Source organism: Amia ocellicauda, chromosome 3, assembly GCF_036373705.1.
Source record: "Amia ocellicauda isolate fAmiCal2 chromosome 3, fAmiCal2.hap1, whole genome shotgun sequence".
Classification (NCBI taxonomy): Eukaryota; Metazoa; Chordata; class Actinopteri; order Amiiformes; family Amiidae; genus Amia; species Amia ocellicauda.
This window is the reverse complement of record NC_089852.1, coordinates 1,391,581-1,405,073: the sequence shown is the minus strand read 5'-3', so window position 1 is coordinate 1,405,073 and position 13,493 is coordinate 1,391,581. Positions and strand designations below refer to the sequence as shown.

The 13,493-nt window shown below is 42.9% G+C and overlaps 1 protein-coding gene across 1 annotated transcript in view; it reads left to right on the top strand.

Annotated features, from left to right (window-relative positions):
- Nucleotides 1-13,493, top strand: part of LOC136746745 (uncharacterized) — a 31,519-nt gene that overhangs the window by 8,285 nt on the left and 9,741 nt on the right. Inside the window, exons 14-16 of the mRNA XM_066699468.1 lie at nt 215-384; nt 528-596; nt 736-787. Coding sequence (XP_066555565.1) covers nt 215-384; nt 528-596; nt 736-787 — 291 coding nt within the window. The remainder of the gene's footprint in view (nt 1-214; nt 385-527; nt 597-735; nt 788-13,493) is intronic.

Below are 13,493 nucleotides of genomic sequence, written 5' to 3'. Positions count from 1 at the left end.
TTAATTAATAAATACAGTCAGTAGGTCCTGAGAGACACAGTCCAGTCCAGCAGGGTCTCAGCCCTGGTCCTGTCTGTACAGAAGTTATGGAAGGGTGTTTTGTTTTATTTTCATTTACACAAATGTATCTACTTTTCATACATACACATGTGTCATCAAATATTTTTCCATGGCACCCAAAAGTAGTGATATGAATGGTCTCCTCTCCCCTCAGCAGACACGGACTGGACAGTGCAGGTCACCCCAGCGTCTTCACATGTCAGTGTCCGAATCACCGCTTCCTCCTCCTTGCCCTCCTCTGTCCCAGCATCCTTCAGTGCAGTAGTGTGCCGCCCGGAGGGGGATGTGTGTGTCCCAGTGATGCCCATCCACACCGCATCGTTGGTGAGCGTCTCAAAGCCCAGACAGCCTCAGCTGTGTGGCAGCACATTAATCGAATGACCGCAGAGCGCCATGCTGGCTGGGGAGGCGTTTGCGGTGGGGAGTTTGTCTGTGAGATGCTGACTCTGCTGTGTCCCACTCCGTAGGACCCGGACTCCCGACAGACTGCGCTGAACCTGACTGCCGGAAGTGTCACCGTGGGGCTGTGTGTGCAGGTACGCCCCCTGTGGGCCTCACTCTCTTTCTCCCTCTCCCTCTCTGTCCTCCCTCGCTCTCTCTCCTTCTCTCCCTCCTCTCTCCCCATCTCATTCTCCCTCTCTCTCTCTCTCTCTCTCTCTCTCTCTCTCTCTGTAGGTGTGGCGTTCTGATGTGCAGTTCTCTGCGAGGAGGCTGGTGTGTCCTTATGGTGAGTATCCATCTGACACTTAGTGAGACACTGTGACACTGGAATACACTTGAGACACTTGAGAAAACATTCACTGTTTTCTGTCTGTATATCTGGTGGGACAAGGTGGAATACTGATAGATATATAGCCAGATATACCGACAGACACAGAGACACAGAGACACTGAGACACTGAGAGACACTGAGAGTCACTGAGAGACACTGAGACACTGAGAGAGACTGAGACAATGAGACACTGAGACACTGAGATACTGTAACACTGAGATAATGAGACACTGAGGTTCTGTCAACTGTAACACTGAGACACTAACACTAAGATACTGTAACACTGAGACACTGAGATAATGAGACACTAAGATACTGTAACACTGAGACACTGAGATAATGAGACACTAAGATACTGTAACACTGAGACACTGAGATAATGAGACACTAAGATACTGTCAACTGTGACACTGAGACACTATAACACTGTCAACTGTGACATTGAGACACTGTAACACTGAGATACTATAACACTGACACTGAGATACTGTGACACTGAGACACTGAGATACTATAACACTGACACTGAAATACTGTGACACTAACACTGAGATACTGTGACACTGTAACACTGAGATACTGAGAAACTGTGACACTGTAACACTGACATATTATAACACTGACACTGAGACACTGTGATACTGTAACACTGAGATACTGTCAACTGTAACACTGAGACACTGACACTGAGATACTGTGACACTGAGACACTGAGATACTGTGACACTGAGAGACACTGAGATACTGTAACACTGAGACTGTCAACTGAAACACTGAGACACTGTAACACTAAGACACTGAGATACTGAGACACTGTAACACTGAGATACTATAACACTGACACTGTAACACTGAGATACTGTGATACTGAGACACTGTAACACTGACACTGAAACACTGTGACACTGAGACACTGAGATACTGTAACACTGTGACACTGAGACACTGAGATACTGTAACACCGAGACACTGTAACACTGAGACACTGACACTGAGACACTGAGATACTGTAACACTGAGATACTGTGACACTGAGACACTGACACTGAGATACTGTGACACTGTAACACTGAGCTACTGTGACACTGAGATACTATAACACTGACACAGACACTGTGACACTGAGACACTGTAACACTGAGATACTGTGACACTGTAACACTGAGATACTGTAACACTGAGACACTGACACTGAGATACTGTCAACTGTAACACTGAGATACTATAACACTGACACAGACACTGTGACACTGAGACACTGTAACACTGAGATACTGTGACACTGTAACACTGAGATACTGTAACACTGAGACACTGACACTGAGATACTGTGACACTGTAACACTGAGATACTGAGACACTGTGACACTGTAACACTGAGATACTGTGACACTGTAACACTGAGATACTATAACACTGAGACACTGTAACACTGAGACACTGACACTGAGATACTGTCAACTGTAACACTGAGATACTGTGACACTGAGACACTGAGATACTGAGACACTGTAACACTGATATACTATAACACTGACACTGTAACACTGAGATACTGTGATACTGAGATACTGAGACACTGTAACACTGACACTGAGACACTGTGACACTGAGATACTGTCAACTGTAACACTGAGATACTGTGACACTGAGAGACACTGATATACTGTAACACTGAGACACTGTAACACTGAAATACTGTAACACTGACACTGAGACACTGTAACACTGAGATACTGTGACACTGAGATACTGTCAACTGTAACACTGAGATACTGTAACACTGAGACACTGTAACACTGAGATACTGTGACACTGAGATACTGTCAACTGTAACACTAAGACACTGACACTGAGATACTGTAACACTGAGATAATGTGACACTGAGAGACACTGAGATACAGTAACACTGAGACTGTCAACTGAAACACTGAGACACTGTAACACTGAGACACTGAGATACTGAGACACTGTAACACTGAGATACTGTAACACCGAGACACTGTAACACTGAGACACTGACACTGAGACACTGAGATTCTGTGACACTGAGACACTGACACTGAGATACTGTGACACTGTAACACTGAGATACTGAGACACTGTGACACTGTAACACTGTAACACTGAGATACTGTGACACTGTAACACTGAGATACTATAACACTGACACAGACACTGTGACACTGAGACACTGTAACACTGAAATACTGTGACACTGAGATACTGTGACACTGTAACACTGAGATACTATAACACTGACACAGACACTGTGACACTGAGACACTGTAACACTGAAATACTGTGACACTGAGATACTGTAACACTGAGACACTGACACTGAGATACTGTCAACTGTAACACTGAGATACTGTGACACTGAGAGACACTGAGATACTGAGACACTGTAACACTGAGACACTGACACTGAGATACTGTCAACTGTAACACTGAGATACTGTGACACTGAGATACTGTCAACTGTAACACTGAGATACTGTGACACTGAGACACTGTAACACTGAGACACTGACACTGAGATACTGTGACACTGAGATACTGTAACACTGAGATACTATGACACTGTAACACTGAAATACTGTAACACTGACACTGAGACACTGTGACACTGAGATACTGTGACACTGAGAGACACTGAGATACTGTAACACTGAGACACTGTAACACTGAAATACTGTGACACTGACACTGAGACTGTAACACTGAGACACTGTAACACTGAGACACTGACACTGAGATACTGTGACACTGAGATACTGTCAACTGTTACACTGAGATACTGTGACACTGAGATACTGTAACACTGAGATACTATGACACTGTAACACTGAAATACTGTAACACTGACACTGAGACACTGTGACACTGAGATACTGTGACACTGAGATACTGTAACACTGAGATACTATGACACTGTAACACTGAAATACTGTAACACTGACACTGAGACACTGTGACACTGAGATACTGTGACACTGAGAGACACTGAGATACTGTAACACTGAGACACTGTAACACTGAAATACTGTGACACTGACACTGAGACACTGTAACACTGAGACACTGACACTGAGATACTGTGACACTGTAACACTGAGATACTGTCAACTGTTACACTGAGATACTGTGACACTGAGATACTGTAACACTGAGATACTATGACACTGTAACACTGAAATACTGTAACACTGATACTGAGACACTGTGACTGTAACACTGAGATACTGTGACACTGAGATACTGTCAACTGTAACACTGAGATACTGTAACACTGAGACACTGACACTGAGACACTGACACTGAGATACTGTAACACTGAGATACTGTGACACTGAGACACTGACACTGAGATACTGTGACACTGTAACACTGAGCTACTGTGACACTGTAACACTGAGATACTATAACACTGACACAGACACTGTGACACTGAGACACTGTAACACTGAGATACTGTGACACTGTAACACTGAGATACTGTTACACTGAGACACTGACACTGAGATACTGTCAACTGTAACACTGAGATACTGTGACACTGTCACAGACACTGTGACACTGAGACACTGTAACACTGAGATACTGTGACACTGTAACACTGAGATACTGTAACACTGAGACACTGACACTGAGATACTGTGACACTGTAACACTGAGATACTGAGACACTGTGACACTGTAACACTGAGATACTGTGACACTGTAACACTGAGATACTATAACACTGAGACACTGTAACACTGAGACACTGACACTGAGATACTGTGACACTGTAACACTGAGACACTGTAACACTGAGATACTGTGACACTGAGATACTGTCAACTGTAACACTGAGATACTGTGACACTGAGACACTGAGATACTGAGACACTGTAACACTGATATACTATAACACTGACACTGTAACACTGAGATACTGTGATACTGAGATACTGAGACACTGTAACACTGACACTGAGACACTGTGACACTGAGATACTGTCAACTGTAACACTGAGATACTGTGACACTGAGAGACACTGATATACTGTAACACTGAGACACTGTAACACTGAAATACTGTAACACTAACACTGAGACACTGTAACACTGACACTGAGACACTGTAACACTGAGATACTGTGACACTGAGAGACACTGAGATACTGTAACACTGAGACTGTCAACTGAAACACTGAGACACTGTAACACTGAGACACTGAGATACTGAGACACTGTAACACTGAGATACTATAACACTGACACTGTAACACTGAGATACTGTAACACCGAGACACTGTAACACTGAGACACTGACACTGAGACACTGAGATTCTGTGACACTGAGACACTGACACTGAGATACTGTGACACTGTAACACTGAGATACTGAGACACTGTGACACTGTAACACTGAGATACGTTGACACTGTAACACTGAGATACTATAACACTGACACAGACACTGTGACACTGAGACACTGTAACACTGAAATACTGTGACACTGAGATACTGTAACACTGAGACACTGACACTGAGATACTGTCAACTGTAACACTGAGATACTGTGACACTGAGACTGTCAACTGAAACACTGAGATACTGTGATACTGAGACACTGAGATACTGAGACACTGTAACACTGAGACACTGACACTGAGACACTGTGACACTGAGATACTGTGACACTGTAACACTGAGATACTGTGACACTGAGAGACACTGAGATACTGTAACACTGAGACACTGTAACACTGAGACACTGACACTGAGATACTGTGACACTGAGACACTGAGATACTGTAACACTGAGACACTGTAACACTGAGACACTGACACTGAGATACTGTCAACTGTAACACTGAGATACTGTGACACTGAGATACTGTCAACTGTAACACTGAGATACTGTGACACTGAGAAACACTGAGATACTGTAACACGGAGACACTGTTACACTGAGATACTGTGACACTGAGATACTGTAACACTGAGATACTATGACACTGTAACACTGAAATACTGTAACACTGACACTGAGACACTGTGACACTGAGAGACAATGAGATACTGTAACACTGAGACACTGACACTGAGATACTGTGACACTGTAACACTGAGATACTGAGACACTGAGATACTGTCAACTGTTACACTGAGATACTGTGACACTGAGATACTGTAACACTGAGATACTGTCAACTGTAACACTGAGATACTGTAACACTGAGACACTGTAACACTGAGATACTGTGACACTGAGATACTGTCAACTGTAACACTGAGATACTGTAACACTGAGACACTGTAACACTGAAATACTGTAACACTGACACTGAGACACTGTAACACTGAGATACTGTGACACTGAGATACTGTCAACTGTAACACTGAGATACTGTAACACTGAGACACTGTAACACTGAGATACTGTGACACTGAGATACTGTGACACTGAGATACTGTCAACTGTAACACTAAGACACTGACACTGAGATACTGTAACACTGAGATAATGTGACACTGAGAGACACTGAGATACTGTAACACTGAGACTGTCAACTGAAACACTGAGACACTGTAACACTGAGACACTGAGATACTGAGACACTGTAACACTGAGATACTGTAACACCGAGACACTGTAACACTGAGACACTGACACTGAGACACTGAGATTCTGTGACACTGAGACACTGACACTGAGATACTGTGACACTGTAACACTGAGATACTGAGACACTGTGACACTGTAACACTGAGATACTATAACACTGACACAGACACTGTGACACTGAGACACTGTAACACTGAAATACTGTGACACTGAGATACTGTAACACTGAGACACTGACACTGAGATACTGTCAACTGTAACACTGAGATACTGTGACACTGAGAGACACTGAGATACTGTAACACTGAGACTGTCAACTGAAACACTGAGATACTGTGATACTGAGACACTGAGATACTGAGACACTGTAACACTGAGACACTGACACTGAGACACTGTGACACTGAGATACTGTGACACTGTAACACTGAGATACTGTGACACTGAGAGACACTGAGATACTGTAACACTGAGACACTGTAACACTGAGACACTGACACTGAGATACTGTGACACTGAGATACTGTCAACTGTAACACTGAGATACTGTGACACTGAGAGACACTGAGATACTGTAACACTGAGACACTGTAACACTGAGACACTGACACTGAGATACTGTCAACTGTAACACTGAGATACTGTGACACTGAGATACTGTCAACTGTAACACTGAGATACTGTGACACTGAGAAACACTGAGATACTGTAACACGGAGACACTGTTACACTGAAATACTGTGACACTGCCACTGAGACACTGTAACACTGAGACACTGAGATACTGTAACACTGAGATACTATGACACTGTAACACTGAAATACTGTAACACTGACACTGAGACACTGTGACACTGAGAGACACTGAGATACTGTAACATTGAGACACTGTAACACTGAAATACTCTGACACTGACACTGAGACACTGTAACACTGAGACACTGTAACACTGAGATACTGTGACACGGAGACACTGTAACACTGAAATACTGTGACACTGACACTGTAACACTGAGACACTGTAACACTGAGACACTGACACTGAGATACTGTGACACTGAGATACTGTCAACTGTTACACTGAGATTCTGTGACACTGAGATACTGTAACACTGAGATACTATGACACTGTAACACTGAAATACTGTAACACTGACACTGATACACTGTGACAGTGTAACACTGAGATTCGGTAACACTGAGACACTGTAACACTGAGACACTGACACTGAGATACTGTCAACTGTAACACTGAGATACTATGACACTGTAACACTGAAATACTGTAACACTGACACTGAGATACTGTGACACTGAGATACTGTCAATTGTAACACTGAGATACTGTGACACTGAGATACTGTCAACTGTAACACTGAGATACTGTAACACTGAGATACTATGACACTGTAACACTGAAATACTGTAACACTGACACTGAGATACTGTGACACTGAGATACTGTCAACTGTAACACTGAGATACTGTGACACTGAGAAACACTGAGATACTGTAACACGGAGACACTGTAACACTGAAATACTGTGACACTGGCACTGAGACACTGTAACACTGAGACACTGTAACACTGAGACACTGACACTGAGATACTGTGACACGGAGACACTGTAACACTGAAATATTGTGACACTGACACTGCAACACTGAGACACTGTAACACTGAGACACTGACACTGAGATACTGTGACACTGAGACACTGACACTGAGATACTGTAACACTGAGATACTATGACACTGTAACAGTGAAATACTGTAACACTGACACTGAGACACTGTGACACTGTAACACTGAGATTCGGTAACACTGAGACACTGTAACACTGAGACACTGACACTGAGATACTGTCAACTGTAACACTGAGACACTGTGACACTGAGATACTGTGACACTGAGATACTGTCAAGTGTAACACTGAGACACTGACACTGAGACACTGACACTGAGATACTGTAACACTGAGACTGTCAACTGAAACGCTGAGACACTGTAGCACTGAGACACTGAGATACTGAGACACTGTAACACTGAGATATAACACTGACACTGAGACACTGTGACACTGAGACACTGAGATACTGTAACACCGAGACACTGTAACACTGAGACACTGACACTGAGATACTGTGACACTGAGACACTGACACTGAGATACTGTGATACTGTAACACTGAGATACTGAGACACTGTGACACTGTAACACTGAGATACTGTGACACTGTAACACTGAGATACTGTGACACTGAGAGACACTGAGATACTGTAACACTGAGACACTGTAACACTGAGACACTGACACTGTAACACTGAGATACTGTGACACTGTAACACTGAGATACTGTGACACTGAGAGACACTGAGATACTGTAACACTGAGACACTGTAACACTGAGACACTGACACTGAGATACTGTCAACTGTAACACTGAGATACTGTGACACTGAAAAACACTGAGATACTGTAACACGGAGACACTGACACTGAGATACTGTGACACTGAGATACTGTCTACTGTAACACTGAGATACTGTCAACTGTAACACTGAGATACTGTGACACTGAGATACTGTCAACTGTAACACTGAGATACTGTAACACGGAGACACTGTAACACTGAAATACTGTGACACTGACACTGAGACACTGTAACACTGAGACACTGTAACACTGAGACACTGACACTGAGATACTGTGACACTGAGATACTGTCAACTGTTACACTGAGATTCTGTGACACTGAGATACTGTAACACTGAGATACTATGACACTGTAACACTGAAATACTGTAACACTGACACTGATACACTGTGACAGTGTAACACTGAGATTCGGTAACACTGAGACACTGTAACACTGAGACACTGACACTGAGATACTGTCAACTGTAACACTGAGATACTATGACACTGTAACACTGAAATACTGTAACACTGACACTGAGATACTGTGACACTGAGATACTGTCAATTGTAACACTGAGATACTGTGACACTGAGATACTGTCAACTGTAACACTGAGATACTGTAACACTGAGATACTGTGACACTGAGATACTGTAACACTGAGATACTATGACTCTGTAACACTGAAATACTGTAACACTGACACTGAGATACTGTGACACTGAGATACTGTCAACTGTAACACTGAGATACTGTGACACTGAGAAACACTGAGATACTGTAACACGGAGACACTGTAACACTGAAATACTGTGACACTGGCACTGAGACACTGTAACACTGAGACACTGTAACACTGAGACACTGACACTGAGATACTGTCAACTGTTACACTGAGATACTGTGACACTGAGATACTATGACACTGTAACAGTGAAATACTGTAACACTGACACTGAGACACTGTGACACTGTAACCCTGAGATTCGGTAACACTGAGACACTGTAACACTGAGACACTGACACTGAGATACTGTCAACTGTAACACTGAGATACTGTGACACTGAGATACTGTAACACTGAGATACTATGACACTGTAACACTGAAATAGTGTAACACTGACACTGAGATACTGTCAACTGTAACACTGAGACACTGTGACACTGAGATACTGTGACACTGAGATACTGTCAAGTGTAACACTGAGACACTGACACTGAGACACTGACACTGAGATACTGTAACACTGAGACTGTCAACTGAAACGCTGAGACACTGTAGCACTGAGACACTGAGATACTGAGACACTGTAACACTGAGATACTATAACACTGACACTGTAACACTGAGATACTGTGATACTGAGACACTGTAACACTGAGATATAACACTGACACTGAGACACTGTGACACTGAGACACTGAGATACTGTAACACCGAGACACTGTAACACTGAGACACTGACACTGAGATACTGTGACACTGAGACACTGACACTGAGATACTGTGATACTGTAACACTGAGATACTGAGACACTGTGACACTGTAACACTGAGATACTGTGACACTGTAACACTGAGATACTGTGACACTGAGAGACACTGAGATACTGTAACACTGAGACACTGTAACACTGAGACACTGACACTGAGATACTGTCAACTGTAACACTGAGATACTGTGACACTGAAAAACACTGAGATACTGTAACACGGAGACACTGACACTGAGATACTGTGACACTGAGATACTGTCTACTGTAACACTGAGATACTGTCAACTGTAACACTGAGATACTGTGACACTGAGATACTGTCAACTGTAACACTGAGATACTGTAACACGGAGACACTGTAACACTGAAATACTGTGACACTGACACTGAGACACTGTAACACTGAGACACTGTAACACTGAGACACTGACACTGAGATGCTGTGACACGGAGACACTGTAACACTGAAATACTGTGACACTAACACTGAGACACTGTAACACTGAGACACTGACACTGAGATACTGTGACACTAACACTGAGACACTGACACTGAGACACTGAGATTCTGTGACACTGAGACACTGACACTGAGATACTGTGACACTGTAACACTGAGATACTGAGACACTGTGACACTGTAACACTGAGATACTGTGACACTGTAACACTGAGATACTGTAACACTGAGACACTGTAACACTGAGACACTGACACTGAGATACTGTCAACTGTAACACTGACACTGAGACACTGTAACACTGAGATACTGTGATACTGAGACACTGTAACACTGAGACACTGACACTGAGATACTGTGACACTGAGATACTGTCAACTGTAACACTGAGATACTGTGACACTGAGACTGAGACACTGTAACACTGAAATATTATAACACTGAGACACTGTAACACTGAGACACTTAGTGAGACACTGTGACACTGGAATACACTTGAGTCACTTGAGAAAACATCCACTGTTTTCTGTCTGTATATCTGGTGGGACAAGGTGGAATACTGATAGATATATAGCCAGATATACCGACAGACACAGAGACACTAAGACACAGAGACACTGAGACACTGAGTGACACTGAGAGTCACTGAGTGTCACTGAGAGATACTTGAGACACTGAGAGAGACTGAGGCACTGAGACGCTGAAATGAGACACAGAGTCACTGAAATTAGATAATGAGACACTGAGGTACTGTCAACTATAACACTGAGACACTAACACTAAGATACTGTAACACTGAGACTGTCAACTGAGACACTGTATCACTGAGACACTGTAACACTGAGACACTGTAACACTGAGACTGTCAACTGAAACACTGAGACACTGTAACACTGAGACACTGAGATACTGAGACACTGTAACACTGAGATACTTTAACACTGACATTGTAACACTGAGATACTGTGATACTGAGACACTGTCACACTGAGATATAACACTGACACTGAGACACTGTGACACTGAGACACTGTAACACTGAGACACTGTAACTCTGAGATACTATAACACTGACACTGTAACACTGAGATACTGTGACAGTGAGACACTGACACTGAGATACTGTGATACTGAGACACTGTAACACTGAGATACTATAACACAGACATTGTAATACTGAGACACTGTGACACTGAGACACTGACACTGAGATACTGTCAACTAACACTGAGATACTGTGACACTGAGAGACACTGAGATACTGTAACACTGAGATACTGTAACACTGAGACACTGTAACACTGAGATATAACACTGACACTGTGACACTGAGACACTGTAACACTGAGACACTGTAATACTGAGACTGTCAACTGAAACACTGAGACACTGTTACTGAGAAACTGTAACACTGAGATACTATAACACTGACACTGAGATACTGTGACACTGTAACACTGAGATACTGTAACACTGGTACTGAGACACTGTAACACTGAGACACTGTGACACTGAGACACTGTAACACTGAGATACTGAGATAATGAGACACTAAGATACTGTCAACTGTGAGACTGAGACACTGTAACACTGAGATACTGTGACACTGTAACACTGAGATACTGTGACACTGAGATACTATAACACTGACACTGAGATACTGTGACACTGTAACACTGAGATACTATAACACTGACACAGACACTGTGACACTGAGATACTGTGACACTGAGACACTGACACTGAAATACTGTAACACTGACACTGAGACACTGTAACACTGAGATATGTGATACTGAGACACTGTAACACTGAGACACTGAGATACTGAGACACTGTAACACTGAGATACTTTAACACTGACACTGTAACACTGAGATACTGAGATACTGAGACACTGTAACACTGAGATATAACACTGACACTGAGACACTGTGACACTGAGACACTGTGACACTGAGACACTGTAACACTGAGACACTGTAACTCTGAGATACTATAACACTGACACTGTAACACTGAGATACTGTGACAGTGAGACACTGACACTGAGATACTGTGATACTGAGACACTGTAACACTGAGATACTATAACACTGACATTGTAATACTGAGACACTGTGACACTGAGACACTGACACTGAGATACTGTCAACTAACACTGAGATACTGTGACACTGAGAGACACTGAGATACTGTAACACTGAGACACTGTAACACTGAGATATAACACTGACACTGTGACACTGAGACACTGTAACACTGAGACACTGTAACACTGAGACTGTCAACTGAAACACTGAGACACTGTAACACTGAGATACTATAACACTGACACTGTAACACTGAGACACTGTGACTGAGACACTGTAACACTGAGATACTGTAACACTGACACTGAGACACTGTAACACTGAGACACTGTGACTGAGACTCTGTAACACTGAGACACTGTAACACTGAGACTGTCAACTGAAACACTGAGACACTGTAACACTGAGATACTGTGACACTGAGATACTGTGATACTGAGACACTGTAACACTGAGATATAACACTGACACTGAGATACTGTGACACTTAGACACTGTAACACTGAGACTGTCAACTGAAACACTGAGACACTGTATCACTGAGACACTGTGACTGAGACCC